At 38.1% G+C, this 24,350-nt stretch overlaps 1 protein-coding gene across 1 annotated transcript in view; it reads right to left on the reverse strand.

The window, feature by feature from the left end:
• Positions 1-861: 861 nt before the first annotated feature.
• The window catches only part of LOC132405270 (gamma-aminobutyric acid receptor subunit alpha-6-like), a 29,329-nt gene continuing 5,840 nt past the window's right edge, over positions 862-24,350 (reverse strand). Inside the window, exons 6-9 of the mRNA XM_059989949.1 lie at positions 18,073-18,216; positions 14,207-14,359; positions 12,924-13,174; positions 862-1,152 (exon numbers count right to left, since the gene is read on the reverse strand). Of these exons, the coding sequence (XP_059845932.1) occupies positions 862-1,152; positions 12,924-13,174; positions 14,207-14,359; positions 18,073-18,216 (839 nt within the window). The remainder of the gene's footprint in view (positions 1,153-12,923; positions 13,175-14,206; positions 14,360-18,072; positions 18,217-24,350) is intronic.

Here is a 24,350-nt window from a genome sequence, read left to right on the forward strand (position 1 = left end):
TCCTCCAGCATTTTGTGGGTGTTGCTTGGATTTCCAGCATCTGCAGATTTTCTTTTGCTCAGAATATGTGTTGCTCCACCACCCTGAGAGTAGCCTCATCATGGCACAAGAGGATGCCATGGATTGACATGGCGTAATAGGAATGGGGACAGGAATTAAAATGGTTGGCTACCAGGAAATTCCACTTTTGGCAGATGGAGTTGAGGTGCTCAACAAAGTGGTCCCCAATTTATATGGAGTCTCACTAATGTAGAGGGAGCCACATCAAGAGGACAGGATACAATAGATGATCCCAATGGATTCACAGGTCAAGAGTGCCTTACCTGGAAGGACTGTTCAGGGCCCTGATTGGAGGTACGGGAGGAGATGAATGGGCAGTTGTAATACTTCTGATGCTTGTAACGATATGTCCCAAGAAGGAGATTAGTGGGGAGGGATGAATGGATAAGGGAATCATGGAGAGAGTGATTCCTGCACAAAGTGGAAATTGGGGGTGGGGGGGGTGGGGGAGGGAAAGATGTGTTTGATGGTAGGATTCAGTTAAAGATGGCGGACACTGGGGAGAATAATGTGTTGGATGTGATGGCTCATGGGGTGGTAGGTGAAGACAAAAGGAGCTCTATCCTTGTTAAGGCGGCAGGTAGAAGTGAGCGCAGATGTCAAGGAAATGAGGGAGATGTGGCTGAGGGCAGCATCAATGGTGGAGAGCACTTGAAATTATTTTTCAAGATGATAACGTTATTTGATTATATTGTCAAACGAAACCTTCTTGGTACTGCTGACATAATTTATTTCCTAATATCCACTATTTTTGAGTATATACTTATAGAACAGTTCAATTATATATAACAGCATAGAAAGTTATATATTACTTCCCATTTCCATAGTATCTTTTGAAAGATACACTATCCAATACACCAGATTGAATGCTCCAAATGACAATGGAAAAAGGATTCTGGCATATTGATCTATCTTGCTGGTTCCAGTATCAGGTTGTGGTTGTGGCAATGAACTGAGACCAGAATGGGTGCATGGAATTGGTGACACATGGTCGGCACAGCTGTTCGTATCTGGTTCTACAATTGCTGATGACTCTTTCTGCGATGCCAATGACAGAGTTCTTTTCTTTAAATTGCAATTGGAATCAGAATGCTACAAAAAAAAACAAATAAGGAAAAAATGTTTTATTTTCTGACAAAAATGCATTGCCATATTTAATTTGATTTTAATAATTAATCTGAAGAATCCAAGATTAATTAAAACACTAAACAGTAGTGTAAATGCTATTTAATTTAGGGATCATGTAAATTAGGACGTTGATGACTAACTGATAATCTTCATGAAATGTACAGTTTGTAAAGACTGTATTGATTTACATTTTACAGATGCAATTATACAAATATATTTGATAGATAAAACAAACCCCTTTAAAATATTTTATTTAAACATACTCCTGTTTGGGAGGTAAAGTAGCATAATGATCTAAAAGTGTGATCATAATATGAAGCCAAGTTCAAAGCGTGCATTTCTAGAATAAAAAGCTGGTGTCATCAATTGTGACAATTAAATTGATAAACATAAAAAGTTATCATTTCACATATAAGGGAATATAGCCAACATTGGCCAGGCAGTTCTTTGTGTAAATTTCAAACCTATGTCAATGAGGGTAATTCTTAATAGTCCTCTGAAATGCCTAAGCATTGACACCAAATGTTATGACTGATAGAAGAAGGTGGTTAAACTTCTGGATTAGACAATTAAAGATGAGCAACAAATATTAACCTTAACACAAAAATACAACTGCAGTTGCTGTGGGTCAAAGAATACGTACACAACGCTGGAAGAACTCAGCAGGTCAGGCAGCATCCGTGAGAAAAGAGTTGCCAACGTTTTGGGCCGAGACCCTTCATCAGAAATCAGGGGGAAGAGAAGGCCGAAGCCCAGTAATAGAGATAGGGGAGAGGGTAGGGCCTAGAGGTGCCAAATGGAAAACCAATCAGAGGAAAGATAAAGGGGGAGGGGGAGGGGATAAGCATGAAAGAACTGTAGAGATAAAGAAGCTGAAAGTTGAAAGGGGAGAGAGGCAGAGAGGGACCTGGGATAGGGGAAGGGGGAGGAGGAGGGAATTACCAGAAATTGGAGAACTCAATGTTCATACCACCAGGATGGAGGCTACCCAGACGGTAGATGAGGTGTTGCTCCTCCAACCTGAGTTTGGCTTCATCATGGCAGTAGAGGAGGCCATGTATGAACATATCTAGATGGGAATGAGAGGCAGAGTTGAAGTGGGTGGCAACCAGGAGGTCCTGTCTATTATGACGGATGGAGTGTAGGTGCTCGAAGAAGCGGTCCCCCAATCTGCGTCGGGTCTCGCCGATGTAGAGGAGGCCGCACGGGGAGCACCGGATGCAATAGACGGCTCCAGCAGACTCACAGGTGAAGTGTTGCCTCACCTGGAAGTACTGTCTGGGGCCCGGATTGGTGGTAAGTGGGGAGGTGTGGAGACAGGTGTAGCATTTGCGCTTGCAGGGATAAGTGCCCGGTGGGAGTTCTGAGGGGAGGGATGTGTGGACCAGGTAGTCACGGAGGGAACGATCCCTGCAAGAATCTGAGAGGGGTAGGGAGGGAAAGATATGCTTGGTAGTAGGGTCCTGTTGAACGTGGCGGAAGTTGTGGAGGATAATATGTTGGATCCGGAGGCTGGTGGGGTGGTAGGTGAGGACGAGGGGAACCCTGTCCCTGTTGTGGTGACGGGAGGATGGGTTAAGGGCTGAAGTGCAGAAAGTGGAGGAGATGCGGGTGAGGGCATCTTTGATGATGCCAGAAGGGAAACCATGATCCTGAAAGAAGGAGGACATTTGAAAAGTAATGGAACGGAAAACCTCATCCTGGGAGCAGATGCAGCGGAGACGGAGGAACTGGGAATAGGGAATGGCATTTTTGCATTGGGCAGGGTGGGAAGAGGTGTAGTCAAGATAGTTATGGGAGTCAGTTGGTTTGTAGAAGATGTCAGTGGATAGTCTGTCTCCAGAGATGGAGACTGAGAGATCAAGAAAGGGGAGAGAAGTGTTCGAGATGGACCAAGTGAATTTAAGGGCTGGGTGAAAGTTAGAGGCAAAGTTGATGAAATTGACGAGCTCAGCATGGGGCAGGAAGCAGCACCAATGTAGTCGTCAATGTAGCGGAGGAAAAGTTGGGGAGTGGTTCCAGTATAAATTTGGAGCATAGACTGTTCTGCATAACCCACAAAGAGGCAGGCATAGCTGGGGCCCATGCGAGTGCCCATGGCTATGCCCTTGATCTGGAGAAAGTGGGAAGAACCAAAGGAGAAGTTATTGAGAGTTAGAACAAGCTCCAAAAACCAGAGGAGTGTGGTGGTGCTGGGGAACTGGTGGGGTCTGTTATCCAAAAAGTAGCGGAGGGCTTTGAGGCTTTCTTGATGGGGGATGGAGGTGTATAAGGATTGAACATCCATGGTAAAAATGAAGCGGTCGGGGCCGGGGAATTGGAAGTTATTGAAGAGGTGAAGGGCATGGGATGTATCCTGGATGTAGGTGGGGAAAGACTGAACTATGGGGGACCTTGTCAGAAATACTAAAATCATGTAGAATATGTTAACAAAGCAATCCAAATGTTTTTCAGAAAAACATTTACTTGAGCATTTGCCAATACTCAAGATATTTTCAATGTATGCAAGTAATATTTTCCAATGGTGAAATTATCACATGTAAACAGAGTTTAATGCTGACAAATTTTGGCTTAGAATTTTGCTAATTGTTTATTAACCACTGGAATGGCAGGCAGGAAGCATTCCTCACCGTAAACAAGAAGGAACTCTAATGCATTAGTACATTCAGAGAGGTTACAATTTAGAGCCTATACTTAAAACAGGCAAATGAGGGTAAAACCTTTCTTTGACACTGTCTTGCCATAATGGTTTGCTTTAGGACAAATGACATTCAGAAAAATCACAAAATAGGAATTCATCCAATAAATACAAACATTTAATGCGCAAATTATAGTACATGCAAGCAATAACTTAAATTTATGGAACTAAATTTTGCAAATGTCATGTAATACACATCTGCTACATATTGGGTATGTAGTTCCTATGACCTGTGGTGAATTTCTACCCACGTCTGCATGTGGCATCAATGGGTGATACTTAAAAGGATGCATCCAGAGGTAAGATTTTAAAATATATTTTCTTGAATATGGAAATGCTCCTCACAATTCCATGTTAAAATCAAATGGGTCACTAATACTCCATTAGCTCATAACACTTATACCTATCTACTATGACTAGCTGAATAAAGTAACAACACACACAAAATGCTGGTAGAACACAGCAGGCCAGGCAGCATCTATAGGGAGAAGCACTGTTGACGTTCCGGGCCGAGACCCTTCATCAGTCCTGCTGTGTTCTACCAGCATTTTGTGTGTGTTGTTGTTTGAATTTCCAGCATCTGCAGATTTCCTCGTGTTTGCTAGCTGAATAAAGTATTTGGTTTCTGGAGAATTTGAGTGTTTAGAAGTCTGAAAGGATTTCTATTAATATTGTTACATCAAAGCATTTCTAAATTGCCTTTTAGGTTGTTGCAGTGATTCCAAATATACCACTTTGAACTGATTTTGATGAATCTTGTAGAATTCTTGAGTAACAACAGATACAAATAAAGATTTCTATGTGCTTTGTAAGACAATGTCGTCTGTACATAATAATTCACTTATTTGCCAAAAGGATGAAAATAGTTTTATACAATCAATACGAATTCTGAAAATGTGAAAATTTCAAGATTTATAACAATGTGGAAATGAACATAAACATTGTCAGGTACACGCCTTTTCTTCACTATGTATAAATATTTATTTTTGAGGTATGTTAAACTTGTTTCTTACAAAGCTTAACACATCTCAAAAATAGACATTTATACATTGCAACCACTGTAATTACTTTTCTGTATCACTGTTCTACAGGTAGTTCTCAGAAAATGTTCATTTGGCTGCATTCAATTAATCTATTAGAGGGACAATATTATAAATTTCTGCTTACTGCTAAGAATTCTAACCATGCTTCATTTACACTCTCAAATCAGACAAATGCCCATAAATTACATATTTATACAGAGATAGTTGAATATAGATCTTAGAGGCACATAGTTGCAAGATGCACATTCATTTAATTGTGAAGGACCAGACATAAATACAAACAAAAGCAAAGACATCAGGAATGCATGATAGTACATATGTCACATGACTTAATTTTTACTCTATATCTATTTATCTAATAGAAATAGAGTTGAACCTAAATTTAAGAATCTGGTTGTGAACTGCTGAACAGTGGCTGCATGATACATGATAAAGGGAAATACAATTATTATTAAAATAATAAAATGAAGAAATATTTGGAGAAGTTGTAAAACTGGTAAAGGTGTACTGTAACCTCAATGCATAGTAATCCATGCTAGTTTACACATAAGTATCATGGTTCCACATTTTTTTTTATGGCTGAGGCATCCCATAACAGTTGTCTTATCAGAGCTTGTTCGCAAAGTATAATTTTATGAGAATCTCTATGTTCTCTCTGTGACCACATTGGGTTCTTCTAGTTGCTCTGGTTTCCTCCCTCATCCTAAAGATTTGTGGGTTATTGGGTTATTTGGCCACTATGAATTGTTCCTTGAAATGTGTGAGATTAATGTAAATGATGCTACACAGTCAGCAAAGAACCAAAAGGCCAAAGGTTATGTTTCTGTGTTCCTTGACTCAATGATAAATGTAATCCTGTTAGAGACCAGCGAAGAGTTTTATCGAAGAGGACTTTCTAGGACGAAAAATAGCAATGAACTTAACAGAGACTGAAAACCCAAAAAGTTCAGCTAACAGTCAGGCAAAATCAATTGAGAAACTTTTTTTTTCTTTTCCTAATAATTACATGGGATTTTATAATGGTGAGTAAACAGCCATTTCTGTTATTGCAGACATGATTTGCAAGATGGCATGCTGTGTTAAATCTCAGCAATTCTGGTCTTTCTGGTTTGTAGCAGACCTATTTAGTTCTGATGATAGTTACAACCTGTAATGTTAGTTTTTTCCCCTCTTTCCAGACAAACTGCCTAATCTGCTAGGTCTTCTGATTCCACTATTTCAGGCATTCAGTAAACCTCAACAGGTTTGTTTTTGTTTATATTCCACTGTTTTCATTCATCTCCTTCTATTGACACCTCTTTTAAATGTATCGATTTGATTAAGTATGTAAGTACAGGGTAATATGCACCAAGAGCTGAAGGAATGCAGCAGGTCAGGCAGCATTTATGGAGAGAAATAGTTGATAGAGGCCCTTAATCAGTACGTGAAAGGGGTGAGGGGGAGGAAGCCAGATAAGAAGCTTGGTGAGGGGAAGGAGTACAAACCAGTTGGTGATAGGCGAAACTAGGTGGAAACTAGGTTCAAGGTGGGTGGGTGGGGGAGGGGCATGAAATGAGAAGATGGGAGGTGAAAATTGGAACAGTAAAGGGCAGTGATAGGAAAGGACAATGAACCATGGGAGAAAGGGAAGAAAGAGGGTACTGGAGGGATGTAATGGGCAGGTGAAGAGAAGAGAAGGAGATGGGAGCCAGAATGGGAATTGAAAAAGAAAGAAGGGGGAATGGGAAGGGATCACTGGAAGGTAGAAATATTGATGTTAATATCATCAGGTTGGAGGCTACCCAGATGGAATATGAGGTGTTGCTCTTCCAATCTGAGAGTGGCCTCATTGTGACAGTAGAGGAGGCTACGGACTGACATGTCTGAATGGAAATAGGAAGTTGATAATAAATGGGTGGCTGCTCAATGAAACAGTCCCCTTATCTACAGTAGATTATCCCAAAAGAGTCACAGGTGAAGTGTTGCCTCCCCTGGAAAGATTGTTTGGGGCCTTGGTATAGTAATGAGGATGGAGGTGTAAGGACAGGTGTAGCACTTATCCCATCTGTAGGAATAAGTACTAGGAGAGAGATTGGGGGGGATGGGGTGGAATGAGTGGACAATTGAGTAATGTAGAGAGTGATCCCTGCAGGAAATAGAATGTGGAAGGGAGGGAGAGAAATCATTTAGTGGTATCATCCCATTGAAAATGATTGAGATCACAGCTGATTTCCTACTTTACTGTCATTTTCTAGCACTAAACCCAAATGCCTAGATTCATAATGTTAAGAAATTTATCTATCTGAGTGATATAGCTTCAATAAAAGACTGGAATGGGTTCTTAATATTCTTGAAAATAAGATATTCAAGAAATATCTCAATACAGAAAGGAAGGGATTATCAGAATCGATTAAGGAAAATATTGCAGTGCTAGAAAGAGAAGATGTCCTGAAACAATCAAAGACAAACCTATTCATTTAAAACTAAGAAACAAGGAGAAGTGTGATTGCACTCTACAAGCTGCTAACCTGCCTGAAGGTAAAATTGCAAGGAAATTATCCTAAGTGCCAAAGGCTCAGAGTAGCAATAATGGGGAACTTCAATTATCCAATATGGACTCTGATAACAATTACCTAAGGTGTTAATGGTGTAAAGAGCTTTCAAAGAGTTTACAAGGAAGGTGGCTTTGCCGGACTTGATTCTGGGAATCAAGCTAAGTCATGCAGAGCAAGTATCAATGGTGAAATATCAATTATAATATAAAGAAAACAAATTATAATATCATAAACTTAGGATGGCTATGGAAAAGAAATCCCTTGATCCATGATCAAAATGGCAGTTTAGAAATGGTCAGTTTCAATGGGATGAGAGGAGAATAAATCTTGGCAGGCAAATTGTACTTGAACAATGGAAGACTTCAAGATGAATATGTTTCTGCTATAGTTTAGCTAAATTCCCATTAAGGAGAAGGTTATGAAAATCAAAGCCATAACACAATGGATAGCCAAAGGTTAAAGAAGAGCAGAAAAAGTAAAATGCCTGCCTTTTAGGAAAGTTCAAAATGGAGGTAAATGAGGTAGGCAAAGACAGACCAGGAGCAAAGACTAGCTATATCATCAACATATTGTGATTCGGTGCAATGAAATTAATTAGAATTGGTTAACCTCCATTAGATTTTATATTAAAAAAAGAATGAGGGTTGATCTCTTTTTGACTTTAAATATTCTGGAAGGGATTAATGGGAAGTTGCTTCTTCCAGATGGATTGTCCAGAAAGCAGCTGTACAAAACATTAGTTAGCCACAAGACATTTGGCTCATTGTGTGTGGTTCTGGTCGCCACACTATAAAAAGAATATTGTGTCCCTAGAAAGAGTATAAAAGAGATTAATTTGGATATTATCCAAAATGGAAGGTTTTGATTACAAGGAGAAACTGAATAACCTGGTGTTATTCTCACTCCAGAACAAGAGGCTGAGGAGTGACATTACAGATGTTTAAAAGTACACAGAGTAGATATTCACAGTTTTTTCAAGGGTAGTGACAGTCTGTTTTCAAGAAGACATATGTTTTTAAGGTGAGAGGGGAAATATTTAGAGGGGAAAGGATGGTCTAATTTTTCCACACAGAGGGTGGTGGGTATATGGAAAATGTTGCCAAAGGAAGAATTGCAAATGTATACAATTCTTGTGTATAAAGTATATTGTATTTGGACAGAAACAGGAAGAGGGATAGGAAAGGATTAAATAGATATGGGTCAATTGCAGGAAAATGGGATTCACATTGAAGGGCCTATGTATGTGCTGTACAACTCAATGATTCTCTGTGAATCTAATTTAAAGTGCAAAGTCAGAATAAGGGTCAGTCATTTAGAATGATTGCGAGGGTGGATAGTGAATCTTTCAACTGTCTTTGTGCTGAGTTTGCTCAGTTTGTAAGTACATTCCAAGCTATTGGATACAAAGGGAATCAATAGATCAGCTGATCAGACAGAAATGCAAACTTGTTTAGGTTTAATTGTAATCTTACTGAATTATGAAGCATATGATATGACCCACTTCTGCTAGTTTTTTTTAATATTAGCATGACTGCATTAGCCCTTTGGCCAACAATGTTTTCTGAACCAAAAAAAGTTTGTAATCAAATGGGTAAATGAACTTATCGCTCCTGCCTACACAATTCCCCATATACTTCCATTTTTCTCACATTCATGTGCCTATCCAAACATCTCTTAAAATTCTCTAATGTTTCTGTCTCTACAGAATTCCCAGGCAGCAAATTCCAGACACCCACCACTCTCTGTATAAAAGCGAGTGCCCCTCACATTTCCTTTGAAATTACCCCCTCTCATCTTAAACACATGCCCCCTGGTATTAGTCCTTTCAATCCTTGGAAAATGTCAAGCATCTTGTAGGTGAAGGGCAAAACACTGAAAATAAGTATGTTTCTGGAATACAAGTCTACGACAGAAAACATAAAGCTACCAGATTAGTAACTATGAAACTACCAGATTGTTGCCGAAGACTCATTTGGTTCACAAAAGTCTCCTCAAAAGAAAACCTACCAATTACTGCTTAGTTTAGTCCACATGCAACTCTACTCATAAGTACAGTTAGCTCTATATTACTCCCCAAAAAATCAAAAGAAGTTGCTAATTTATATGGAGAATTAAAGATGGAATATGAATATGTCTTGCAAACAATACTTACATCCAGAAAATGATTTAAAATGTTCACTTAAATAGCAAAGGTGATAGCAGTAAAAGCAGTGAGTTACTCCTGCAGATAAATCTAGAACTTTCCATGTGAGTTGAACAGTTAATGTTTGCTACACTATTGAGGTCCAGGTTTGTTTCCATTACTCGAGAAGACATGACAGGGTTCCTCAGAACCACCATTCTAATAATCTTAGTACAATAGAAGTGATTTTCCTCATTTGAAAACCTGAAGAAAAAATGTAAGGAATGTACATTTTTGTAAAAATCCATCAATCATAAGCAGCCTTTACCAAATTCCATTGTGCCAACTGAGAGGACTTGTGAAGAGTTCTTCTAAAATTTGGTTACTCTAAATTAAATATGCCTATTCTATGTCTGTTATATAATGACCATCACAGATTCAGTCTCAATACAGACTATATATAGTCAAGCAACACTACATCATCGTTCTAACCATCATCTACCATATTCACACCTGAAAAGTATACCTTACTTCTATTAAGCTTTCTGTTAGATTGGACTATCTATAGAACAAACTGGAAATGGTTCAACCTATATCACCTCCACTTCAAAACTAAGTCATCCACCTCCAGTATTTGCATTGAGCTACAAGTCATTGTCAGTTTGAAGAGAAAAATGAAACACTGATAAAACAAAGGACATTTCCCAACTTACCCTCTTGTAGAGAAGCCAGGCATCAATAATTATATTCAATTGCTGTTGTGGATGTCAGATCAGTTTTCCGTGGGAGGATGAACCTGTGGGAAGTGTTAGGTCTAGATGATGTCCCTGGCCATGTCTTTAGCTGCTGTGTTGATCAGCTGGCAGTGTTATTTGCAGACATTTTTAACCTTTCCCTACTTTTGGCCGTGATTCCCTCTTAGTTTAATAAGACCACAACCATCTCAGTATCCAAGATAAACAAGATAATGTGCCTTAATGGCTACCACCCAGTGTCTCTAACATCTACCATAATGAAATTCTTCAAGAGGCAGGTCATAGCATGCATCAACTCTAGCTTTCCAGACAACATCCCTGGCCCTACACATGGCTCTGGAATATTCGGATAGTAAAGACATCTGTGTCTTTAATGCCCCCCTCTGCAATTGGAACCTTGACTTTCTGACCAACAGGCAACACTCAATAAGGATAGGTAACAACATCTCTGCTGTGATTATTCTAAACACTAATGCTCAACAAGGTTACATTTTCAGCCCCTACTCTTCCCCCTATAACTGAACTGAACTGCTTGAACTTCATCTACAAGTTACACATGATAACACTATAGTGGGTTGCATCTGAAATTACAATGAATCAGAGTACAGGAAAGAGATAAAGAGATCAGTGACATGTTGTCATGTCAATGCCCTTTCCCTCAATGTCAACAAAACAAAAAAAAACAGAGAAGGTAGAGGTGCACATGCTTTCTGTCTGCATCGACAGTAATGAAGTTGAAAGGATTGAGAGCTTCAAGTTCATAGGTATGAACATTACCAATAACTTGTGCTGATCCAACCATGTTGATGACATGGCCAAAAAACCTCACCAGTGCCCCTACTTCATCAGGAGTCTAAAAACATTCACTGACTTTTTTTATAAATCAATGCAACATTGAATACATTTGTTCCAGATTCATAAAGGCTTGCTGTGCAACTGCTCTACATGTGGCCATAAGAAACTGCAGAGAGTTGTGGGCATAGCTCAGCACAGCAGAGGAACCAGTTTCCCCACTATGGGTTCTGTCTATATTTCTCACTGCCTCAGTAAGGGGGTCAGCATAACCAAAGACCCAACCCACCCTGGACATGCTCTCTTTTCTCCTCTCCCATCGAATAGAAGATGGAAAAGCTTGAAAGCATCTATACCACTTGGCTCAAGGACATCTTCTATTCCACTGTTATCAGACTCTTGACTGGATCTCTTGTACAAAAAGATGGACTCTTGTCCTGACAATTTACCTTATTACGATCTTGCACTCTTCAGTACCTTTTACACTTTATTCTGCATTGTTATTTTATTTTATTTCAGCTCAATTCACTGTGTACTAATTTGATCTGTATAATAGTTTTGAAGACAAGTTTTTCACTACACCTTGATACCTGTGAGAATAATAAACCAACATCAATACCAGCACTATTCCATTGTGCCAGGACACCTTTTAGCCTTCAAAGGAAAAGAGACCTTAAAGATTGAGAGCCCTCCAATCCAGACAGGAGTGATTTCTCCTTATCTGAATGTATTGGAATTGTGCACTAGTTACCTTAATCAGGTCAAAGCTCTGAAGAAGTACCACCTACACCAAATCCACAGTATCATTCAATACATTAGGAAGATGAGCAGAACAATGTCAATTTCCTCTCCTAAGCTATCAACCCCAGCATCAAAGTTATAATCATTTTCAGCTAGCTCTGATAGAAAGGCCATATCATTTGCATGCCTAATACCACAGTCTCAAATTGGTACTCTATTCCAAGCTCCATCGTAGCAAAAGAGTAAAAGATGGACAAAGTAAAATTATGAAGGAAGCTCTCAAAGCCTTCTTGAAAATATGTAATATGCTCACTCACTCCAGGGAATTGCTATCCGTAATCAAATAGAAGAAGCATTTGGAGAACACTAAGAACTTCAATGAAGGTATAGTGAAAACTGTATAAACTGCACAGCCTCCCATACTGCCTACTTGCCATCCTATTAAGTATCTTCTATCATCTAAGTGGCAGAATCTATGCATTGCACATAGGATTTCAGAGAACACAAAAGCTACTCATCTAGAGCGGAAGCCAGACGTCCATGACCCCAAGAGACTGTCTGCGAAAACCAGGCCTGGTATCAAATTACTGTTCACTCTGCACACTTCTAGTATGCATGTATGCAACTTGTGCTGTTGCTTTTACCAAAGTAGATTAAGTGCTTTGTACAACAAAAATTGCATAGATTTGTCAAAGGAAATTTGTACCTATTATGTTTAATTAACAGGCATTATGGTGCTGAATTATGTGCCCTTTTGTATCTTAGGCAGTTTTCATTAGCTGTAGATTGTCACTGTGGTTTATGATGTCACAGATGTCCTCCAGAATGTGGTATGCTAGAACAGAACATGATGGACTCTGAGAAAAAAAACTTTGTGGGCTTCAGACATTGAGCTGAATACTGAATGCATGTTTGAAATTACTTTGCAGTATTGTCTGATATATTCCAAAAACCAACACAATGATGTTTATATTATGCCAGTTAAGATTAAGAGGTGAACATGATTAATATGGTTTTATGTTTTCTTGTTACAGGTGTGGGCTTGCTTACCGAAACTATCTTCTCTGATTCAGACACAGCCATTGGTGATGACAATGCTGCTGTTCGAGCTGTTTTCCTTAGGGCTTTTTGAGCCTGAAGATTTGTGAAGTAGTTTACAGCTGCAAATTCGATGAGTGCAGAAAAGACAAAAGCGAAACATACAGCAATGAACCAATCCATTGCAGTAGCATAGGACACTTTGGGTAGCGAGTGGCGTGCACTGATGCTTAGCGTAGTCATGGTTAAGACTGTTGTTATACCTTAAGCAATTTAAAAACAAATCATGATTAATATTTAAAATGGATCGGGCAATTGATTTTGTAGACTAATAATTATTTTAAAACATAGAAACATATAAAACCTACAGCACAATACAGTCCCTTCAGCCCACAATGCTGTGTCGAACATGTACTTACTTTAGAAATTACCTAGGGTTACCCATAGCCCTCTATTGTTCTAAGCATGTACCTATCCAGGAACCTCTTAAAAGATCCTATTGATTCTGCCTCTCCCACAGTCGCTGGCAGCCCATTCCACGCACTCACCACTCTCTATGTAAAAAACTTACTCCTGACATCCCCTCTGTACCTTCTTCCAAGCAGCTTAAAACTGTGCCCTCTCATTTTAGTCATATTACTTTTATTTTACTATGATTTTCTTTTCCTTTTATTATACTTAGCAGTACGTAATATTATTTTTAACTGAAAAAGCACAGAAACAAGATGTTCCTAAATATCCAGAAAATAGGTTGACTTACTTTTCACTCTGGATTTTATATTCCTAGAATTTCATATAGGACTCTTATGGTCAGGAGAAGAATATTACAGCACCAATCAGAACAATTTTAGAAATGGACAGAATTAATCCCTTATTACTTATTAGTTTTATAGAAAGTCTTGAAAAGCAAAGGAAACTAACAGTGCATTGGGAAAATATATACATTAATCAGAAAACAGTAAAATCTGTAAAAACAATGTTTCGGGCTGAAACCCTTCCCGAAACGTCGTCACTATGCTCCTGATGAAAGGTTTTGGCCCGAAACGTTGTCACTACCTCCTCCCATAGATGCTGTCTCGCCTGCTGAGTTCTGCCAGCATTTTGTGTTTTTATTTATTTCCAGCATCTGCAGATTCACTCATGTTGCCAGTAAAATCTGAAACTTGTTTTCTATTAGAACTACATACAATTTACTAACATAAACATCAAACCCAACAGAACACAGGCCTAATAGTTTAGATTCTAAATCACCATACACAATGATATGCAAACAGACATAGTAAAGGTTGCCATACCAGCCACAGTACGAGCAGGGACAGATTCTTTGTTTATCCAGAACACAACTTGAGACAAAACTACAGTCATGGTGCATGGGATGTAAGTCTGAGTGAGATAATAGCCTAGTTTTCTCTGTAGCAAAAAATAGACTATCTGCATGGAATATTCACCTGAAATGGATAAATGTTGATGGTAAATAAACAAAGACTGGACAATGAATACAGTGGAAACAAGATATGGTAGATCAAGGCATACCGAAAACTGTTCTAGCTGGGACTGACTCCTTATTAATCCAGAATGACACTTGAGAGAGAATTACTGTCATAATGCATGGAATGTAAGTCTGAATCATAAAGTATCCCATCTTCCTTTTTAAGTGAAAATACACTGTCATCACTATGTATTCACCTGTTTAAAGACAAATGTGAATATTTTTGTCATCAAAACATTAAAATGTACATATTTGTTCTCTGTACATGGATTACCATACTGCAGATTCTGCAATGAAATAAAAGAAGCAAAATGAAAGTAGAAATTACAGCACAGAAATAAAGAAAAATATAATTGCAAGTGATTAAGTCCCAACTTAGTTTTGCATCTATCCTTACTATATGTAATACATAGCATGCTTTCTTATTACATTATGATGATTGAATATGCACAGCTGTATCATATATATATATATATGTTTTAGAACTGTATTAAAGAATACTGTAATAGGGTGGCAACTTTATGTCTTTCAGTATGTGTTATTTATATCTGCTGCATCTTTCCTGAGATAAGGGACAATCAAACAGAATTATATTGTTAATACCAAAAATAAATCAGATCCATTGGACTGTTTAGCTGTAAGTTACAGGATGTTTCCGTTCTCAGTTGCAAAATAATATAGATACAAAAAGGAAATTACAATTAATAATTATTTTAAACTTATACAGTGTATCATTTTAAGAACATAATTTTAACTTTGTACAGATCAACATTTTAGGATATCTTCATCAGTCAATGTTAAAATACCATTTAATTTGAATATTATATTTCAATTAATTGTATCTTTCAACCAACTACTGGTTATCTCCTCAGCAGTGATAAAAAATATCAGTCACATCATCTATAAGACAGTTTGAATGCTGAAAAGAATGTTGTTAAATGTAGCCTACTATAAATAAGCAATTTTCTTTTACATTAGGTGACATTTTCCATGCAACATATTTTCCTATCAGAATCACCTCATAACATGACAGGTCAAATGAGGTATATTACAAAAGCTCCTCTGCTTAATTATGCAATTTAACATCAATTTACAATGATTGGAATCTGCTGTTGATTAATGTATGTCTTTTACTGGGGGCAGTAAATTATCACATTGAAATGTTAAATAAATATCTATTTCATGATTGTATAGCTTAGAAAAATAAATTCTGTTACATTTCCACATATAATTTTGACAGTTATATTCAACTTTAATGGAATACTAGTATTGCAAAGATGCAGCAAACATTAAAAATATTTTTTAAAACTGTAAAGTGCATCCACTACTGTAATCTACACTCTATGTCATTTATATGTTTAACAAGATTTAATTTTGATTTTGTTGTAAAATAAAACTGGTGTACATGATTACTCAGCAATTCCAAGTACTGTAGTTGCCTCCCATCTGGAAGTATACTACTTAAATCAAATTTTTATTAAATGGCAAGTGCTTATTATAAAATAGGATTACTTTGGTAGGAATGTAGCTCTAGACAATAATGTATCTTGTATTTGAATGACCATGAATAACATTTGCACTACACAAGGATCTACATGTTAGGTCAGTCCAGAAATGATCCAGGATGAGACAGAAAATTAGATTTGCTCAAAATTAGATACAAAATGATGGGTTGTTTTTCAGTTTGGAGACTTATAACCAGTCGTGTGTCATAGGGATTAGTGCTGGTCCTTCATTTTTGTCAGTTAATGATTTTGAAGAGAATATAGGCATTATAATAAATAATTTTGCAGGTGACACAAACATTGGTCAGTAGTTTAAGGTTTCATTAAGATCTGGACCAACTGGAAAAGTGAGCAAACGAATGGTTGGTAAAATTTAACTCAAACAAGTGCGAAGTTATGTATTTTTGGAAGTTAAAACAGTCCACGACAAACAGTAAGGCCCCTGGGGAATTGAATGGTGAGTTATTAAAGTTCAAATGCATAGATCCCTCAATGCAATGACACAGGTAGAGAGCTGAAGCAGTTGCGTGGTATGTTTGCCCTCATTGGCAAATGAAGGCAAGCATACCACATACCTTTACTTATTATATGAGAGTTCAGTTGTCAAATTACTCTTGTGTAAATAATTAGTGAGGCCACAGTTGGGAATAATATGTGTAGTTGTGGTCGCCATGTTGTAGGAAGGATATGATTGAGTTAGAGAGGGTGCAGGAAAGACACACAGGAATATTGCCTGAACTGGAGGGCTTGAGTTATGAAGAGGAAATTGATAGGCTGAGATTGTTCTCTCTAGAACAAAGGAGGCTTAGTGGTGGTCTTATAGAGGTTTATAAAATTAAGGGCAGCATAGATTGTCATGGCCTTTTTTTCCCCAAGGTAGGGGAGTCTACAACAAAAAGACAGGTTTTATCTGAGAAGGGAAAAAAATTAAGGGTATTTTGAGGAGCAGGTTTTGGCACATCGAGGGTGGTGCAGATAAGGTGGTAGTGGCTGGTACAATTACAACATTTACAAGACATTTGGACAGCGATCTGGATGGAAAAGATTTAGAGAGGTACACCTGTATAACTCCATAATTTCATTGATGTTAGAGGTATGATGGCTAGAACTTGGGTTAATCAGCACCAACACAAAGTTTTAACCTGGAGACAGGAGTCAAATTTCACCATGGTAGCTAGAGATTTAAAATTGAAACAATTAAATAAATGCAGAATCAATGTTACTAATAGTAATCATGAATCTGTAGGTTTACTGTAAAATCCATCCAGTTCATTAATGTTCTTCTGGGAAGGAAATTCGGTTACTTTTTGTGGTCTGGTATATAAGTGGTTGAATTTTAATGGCATCCTCAGTACAAGAGCATATAGGCCAAGACATTTGTTGAACATGCATATCCAAATACATTCATCCTAAACTACCTGACGAGCTGACAATTTTCAGCTGGTCAAACTTTTAGAATCAAATAGGGAACTTTGTTATCAATAGAAATATAAACATGATGAGATTCCTTCGTCATTATGTTGAGGAATCTACTCACAGACCCTGGGGTAGGGCAGACTTGGGTAGGATTGGCAAGGCAATTTATTTCAGTGGATGTTTTGAAACAAACATGATGGTTTAATCATTTAAAAAATATTTTGGATGATTTGCACTTCTTAAATTGCTGCAATTTTAAGTTGCTTAATTCTTATTTTATACTTTATACACATTTTTATACATATATCAGAGACCTTTCCAATTTTCCTTTACTTTTGTAGACTGTCAAGTCTGGCCTACCCATATGGCCATGAATAGGGATTCCATAATCAGGTTCAGGATGTCCTGGGGAAGTTCAGTTTTGACTATATGCAATAGGTATGTGAGGCACAATTTAGCATCTAAACAGAAAATTTAAGAGGTAGGACCTGATTACTTAAATCTGGGCCATTATGTCGATTTCTCAATATGTTTCTCTTTGGAACACAAACTAGGTTATATATTGTTCTGTATTAATCATGTCAATTTTGAAAACAGATATTAGAATTTCAAAATCACACATAAAGTCATTAATATTTTTGGACAAGGATACTATCAGCCAGTCTATCCAAAATATTGCTTCAACACATTTCCATCTGGTTTTGAAGTTTAAAAAGTCAAAACATTTATCAGAAAAAGTAAATGCACTTGCCTGTATTGGACTTCATAGTTTCACTGGATACTGTTTGGCCTACAAGGTCATACTGAAGCAGACTCGAAGATTCATCTGGTACTTCTACTGAGTACAAGGGACCCTTTTTCCAGGTGTAAATGATCTCACTTCTTGGATAGGCATCTGCAAGTGAATGCCATGTTTCAGCTCTTGCTGCACCTGTATACCGATTTCTATTTTAAATGTCCTAGTAAACATCTATGTTCATCATTAGTAATTCACAGGCACAGCAATATAAAGCATACCTTAGCAGCAAATACCAAACAAAATAAAAATATACAGTAGAACATATGCAAACACTTAAATTGATTCAAACATTCTAATAGTTCTTTTCTACCAATATGACTTACTTAAATAACTTTGTTTATTCTTCTGGCTTGAAATACATGTATTTTTCTAATTAAAATGCAAATCATTTTAAATCTGAGAAGGTACACAAACTGCAATTTGTGATACTTTCCAAATAATAAGGTCACTCTAAGCATTGTTTACAAAGATTTGACTTTGAATTAAAAATATATATAGTTGTTTTATTGATCTATTAAGAACTAGCTCAATTTGTCAAGAAGAAAAGTTTGCTTCAATTGTATTGATTATTTCTCAGGGATTCCTTGCCATGTAGTTTTCACCAGCCTCTGGTTAATATTGGCATGGAATGCATTCACATAAAATGCACATCTTGAAAAAAAAATGTGTAAGATACAGCACAACTACTTTCTAAAAGGATCATCCCTCAAAGTTTACAAATGTGTTTGGACAACACAAACACATGCCTGGAGTAGTAAACCTTACTGAGAGCATTTGCTCAAATTGGTGTTCGCTTGTTCATTATGTACCATGTCGTATGATGTGAGCGATCATGGTCTCTCCATGACCGTGATTGTTCTTGGCAATTCTGGGCAGCGTCTTTACAAGATGGGTGCCCCCAGCCATTATCAGTACTTTTCAGAAATTGTCTGCCTGGTGTCAGTGGTTGCATAACCAGGTCTTGTGAAATATGCACCAGCTGCTCATACAACCATCCACATGCTTCTGAGGCTTCATGTGACCCTGATCAAGCAGCTAAGCAGGTGCAATGCCTTGTCCAAAGGTGACCTGCAGGCTAGTGGGAGGAAGGAACACCTCACACCTCTTTTAGTAGAGACATATCTCCACCCCACCACCCCCAATTTGGTGATAACCTTCTAAACATTTTTGTCTCGCATACCACAGTGAGCATAGATTATAGGAGCAAAATTAGGCCATTTGGCCCATTGCATCTGCTTTGCCATTCCATCATGGATGATTTGTTATCCTTCTCAACCTCGTTCCCCTGCCTTCACCCTATAACCTTTGAAACCTTTGCTAATCAAGAACCTATCAATCTCCCTTTTATCACTGATTAGCGAATTAGCAACAAAAGTTATGGACATTTTAAGGGAAAAGAATGAGACCTCTAGCTTATTTACATGTATTCATAATTTTAATATCAATAAAGGTATAACAGACTCAGACTGAAATAAATGAAGCTTTTCAGAAAGCTGGCTAATTATTAATATTAATCTTTTTAAAACAAATGAAAAACAATATTTCTGAATAGCATTATTACTGCACCCTATACATAGGAAATGTGAATGGGAAATTATAAGCTTTGGAAAGCTTATAATTTTATTTTCCTACCCTTGATCTTTCATATTTGATCAAGGGAAAGAAAATAAACACACTTTATGCTCAGTGAGACATTTATTGCTGCACGATCAATGACAAATATCTGGCCTGTACTGTATTTGGTTGTTTTGGAGCTATACTTGTTGCACAAGTTTCATCAGTATGTCTACCCATACTATCTAAATATTGAAGTGTACACCAGGTCTGCGAGGACAAAAAAACTTATCATCCAACGTCACATGTTCTCACGTTTCCTGTGATAACATCTCAGTACAAGGGGGGAGGAAGTTATGACATGTCCAAGATGGCACATGCAAAAATTTTGTTGACATGTGACATGAAGTGCCTCCCCCCCCTTAACTATTTAAACCCCAGCCCCATTTTCTTGGATGCAGAAAATGTGAGTGAGAGTACTTAATGAGTACTTTGCTTCAGTATTTACCAAGGAAAAGGATATGGAGGACCAGGAGATCAGTGCTATATAAATGTTAGGGCATTTAGAGGTCAATGGGGAAGAAGTCTTGGGTGTCCAAAGGAGTATTATGGTGGATAAGTCCCCATGGCCTGATAGGATTTACCCCAGGTTATTGAAGGAAGCAAGACACAAGATTTCAGTGCGTTTGACCAGTGTCTTAGTATCCACAGGCAAGGTTCTTACGGACAGGCTCTATGAACATTTGGAAACCCATAGCCTAATTAGGGAGAGCCAGCATGACCTTGTGTATGGCAAGTCATACTTTATCAACTTGGATGAGATTTTTGACAAGGTGACAAGAGATATTGGTGAGGATGGGGCTGTGGATGTTGTCTACATGGATTTTAGCAAAGTGTTTGACAAAGTTTCTTATGGGAGGCAAATCCAGAAGATTAAGATCCATGGGATCCACAGTGAATTGGCTGTTTGGATTCAGAACTGGTTTACACTTAGAAGACAGAGGGTAGTGGTTGAAGGGACTTATTCAAGTGGAGGTCTGTAAGTAGTGGATTTCTACAGGGATCTATGCTGGGACCCCTACTGTTTGTAATGTATATAAATTACCTGGATGAAAATATAGATGTGCGGGTGAGTAACTTTATGGATGATGTCAAGATTGGTGGAGTTGTGGATTGTGTAAAAAACTGGGAAAGAATACAATACAATATAGATCAGTTGCAAATATGGGCTGAGAAATGGCAGATGGAATTTAACCCAGAAAAACGTGAGATGTTGCACATTGGTAGGGCAAATGCAAGGAGACGGGTCACTATTAAGGACAAGCACCTTGCACTTAACAGTGTTGCTGAGGAGAGAGATCTTGAGATTCAAGTTTATAGCTCCTTGAAAGTGGCTACACAGATTGATAAGGTGGTTAAGAAGGCTTATGAAATGCTTGCTTCTATTAGTTGAGGCATTGAGTTCAGGAGGTTATGTTATAATTTATAAAACTTGGGTTAGGCCACATCTGGAGTATTGCATACAGTTCTGGTCACCCCACTATAGGAAGGATGTTCAGGCTTTGGAGAGGATGCAGAAGAGATTCACCAGAATACTGCCTGGTTTAGAGGGCATGTGCTATCACTAGAGGCTGGACGAATAGATTGTTTACTCTGAAGCATTGGAGGCTGAAGGGAGATCTGATAGAGGTTTACAAGATTATGTGATATATATAGAGTGGATGGAGAGTATCTGTTTCCCACAGTTGAAATGTCTAATACCAGAGGGTATGCATTGAAGGTTAGAGAGGGTAGGTTCAAGGGGGATGTGAGGGTTAAGTTTTTTTACTCACAGAGTCATGGATGCCTGGAATACACTGCCTGGCAAGGTGGTAGAGGCAAATACATTAGAAGCTTTTAAGAGACGTTTGGATTGACACATGTGTATAAGGAAGATGGAGATATATGGACATGGTTAACTGGTTCGGCACAATATTGTGGGCTGAATGGCCTGTTCTTGTTCTGTACTCTTCTACATTCTATGCTTTTGTTGTAAAAAAAAAACATCATTTGCTGTGTCATTTGGCCATAAAGATTATGGTTGGGGTCTGAAGAATTAAGGGGTGCCACTGCATGTCACATATCAATAAAATCTTTGCATGTGCCATCTTGGGCATGCCATAAGTTCACCAGCCCTGCACATGCTCCTCATAATTGCCTTTAACCATAAATGAATATGATTAGTATTGACATAAGTACATAATATGATAGTTTCAAGGATGAATGTAAACGTACAATCAAAGTAAAACTCTTAATCATCTTGTAATACATTTTTGCAAGCAATCCCAGTTATGTTTTGTTTTGTGAGTCCAAAAGTCATGTTTCCTAATAGGAATGACTATCCTATTTTTCAATGATGGAATTTTTTAAAAGTAGTTGCAATTAAAAAGTAGCACGTTTTTCCTTATTTCCATTAAATTTAATCAATAGTTTAAAAATATACTCCAATTTTATTTTCTTTACTTTGCTTTATGTTCAGATACTCAGCAGCCAACCTGGATGGGTATGTCATCACTGTCATGGGCTTTATCAGTGTGTAGAAGACTGTGAGATCATTCCAGGTGTTCTCAAACCAGAAACTATGGATGAACTGAAAGATTCACACCCTACTATAGTCCAGGACTGTCCCATTCAAATTAGGTGATCCTGATCTATACAAAAATTGAGTTGCAACTGCCATAAACTTATCAGGGATGTCAAGAGTCAACACCAGTTTTTACAGGGCTTGCATGCTACAGCAAGCCACAAAACAAATTCATGGAGCATCACCAACAACAACACATCTTATCCTGATGAGATTAACACATTCTATGAACATTTTGAGCAGAAGGGAATTGGAGTCTCGCCATCCAACCTGACAGCCTCCAATGCACATGAACCCACAGTCACCTTTCAGATGTCAGTCTTCCAATGAGTGACTTCATGGAAAGCATCTGGCCTGGATGGTGTCCTTAGATCTTGTGCACATCAGTTCGGGTGTACCTGAGGAAATTTTTAACCTCTCACTACTTTGATTGATAGTTCCCACTGCTTAAAGATGATCACTATCATCCTAGTACCTAAGAGAAATATCTAGTGCACGTTGCCTGACATCCACCATCATGAAGTGATTCAAGAGGCTGGTCATGGCACACATCAATTCCTGCCTCCCAGACAACCTTGACCCACTGCAATTTGTTATTGCCAAGAGAGGTCACAGCAGACACCATCCTTCTGGTCCTACACTCATCTCCGGAGCATCTAGACAGTAAAGACGCATATATTAGAGTGCTATATATTGAATTCAACTCTGCCTTCAATGCTAGAATTCCAAGCAAGCTCACCTCCAAACTCCAAGACCTGGCTCTCAACACCTCCCTTTGCAACTGAATCTTTGACTTCTTGATCAACAGACCTCAATCAGAAAGAATATACAGCAACACCTCTGCCATGATCATCTTCAACACTTTGCCTTATAAGACTAAGTCCTCAGCTCTCTTCTCTACTTCCTGTACATTCACAACTGCGTGGCCAGATTCTGTTCTAACTCCATCTGTAAGTTTGCAGATGACACAACTGTAGTGGAATGAATCTCAAATAATGATGAGTTAGAGCATAGGGAAGAGTCAAGACAGTTTAATGACATGGTTTCATGATAACAACCTTTCCCTCAATGTCAACAAAAGAGTTGATCATAGATTTCAAGAAAAGGGCAGTGCATTCACTCCAGTTTACCTCATCAGTGCTGAGGTTGAGTGTGTTGAAAGTTTCAAGTTCATAAGAATGAACATCACCAATTGCCTGTCTTGGTCCAGCCACATAGATGTCAGAGCCAAGATCTGGCATTGCCCCTTTGACCTTTGGCAATTTTTATTGATGCACCTTAGAAAGTATCCTGTCCCAATAATTCATGGCTTGGTATGGTAACTAGTCTGTCCAGGATTGCAAGGAAATGCTGAGAGTTGTGTATATAGCTCAGCAGATCATGAAAACCAGTCTTCTCTCCATGGACACTATCCATATTTCTCATTATTTTGGTAAAGCAGACAAAAATATCAAGGCCTCTGCCCATGCTGGACATTCTCTTTTCTACCCCTCTCATCAGGCATAAGATACAAATCACATACCACCAGGCTGGCTCAAGGACATCTTATATTCCATTGTTATAAGACTATTTAATGGTCCCCTGATAAAAATAAACAGACTTTTGACCTCAATTTACCTCAGTGTGATCTTGCACCTTATTGTCTGATGCCTTACTGTAAGACTTTTTTCTGCATTGCCTTATTGTTTTCTTATAGATAGATAGATACTTTATTCATCCCCTAGGAGAAATTCAACATTTTTCCAGTGTCCCATACACTTATTGTAGCAAAACTAATTACATACAGTATTTAACTCAGTATAAATATGATATGCATCTAAAATCACCCTCCCAAAAAGCATTAATAAATAGCTTTTAAAAAGTTCTTAAATAGTTTACTAAAGTGCATTGAGTGGTAACTTAAGCTCAGTCCTAACCCCGGCACTTAACATGTCTTGCCCCTGGTGGTTGAATTGTAGAGCCGAATGGCGTTGGGGAGTAATGATCTCTTCATTATGTTATGTTCTACTTCAATGCATTGTTGTAATGAAATGATCTATATGGATGGCACACT

The sequence above is a fragment of the Hypanus sabinus genome, chromosome 15 (genome assembly GCF_030144855.1).
Source record: "Hypanus sabinus isolate sHypSab1 chromosome 15, sHypSab1.hap1, whole genome shotgun sequence".
Classification (NCBI taxonomy): domain Eukaryota; kingdom Metazoa; phylum Chordata; class Chondrichthyes; order Myliobatiformes; family Dasyatidae; genus Hypanus; species Hypanus sabinus.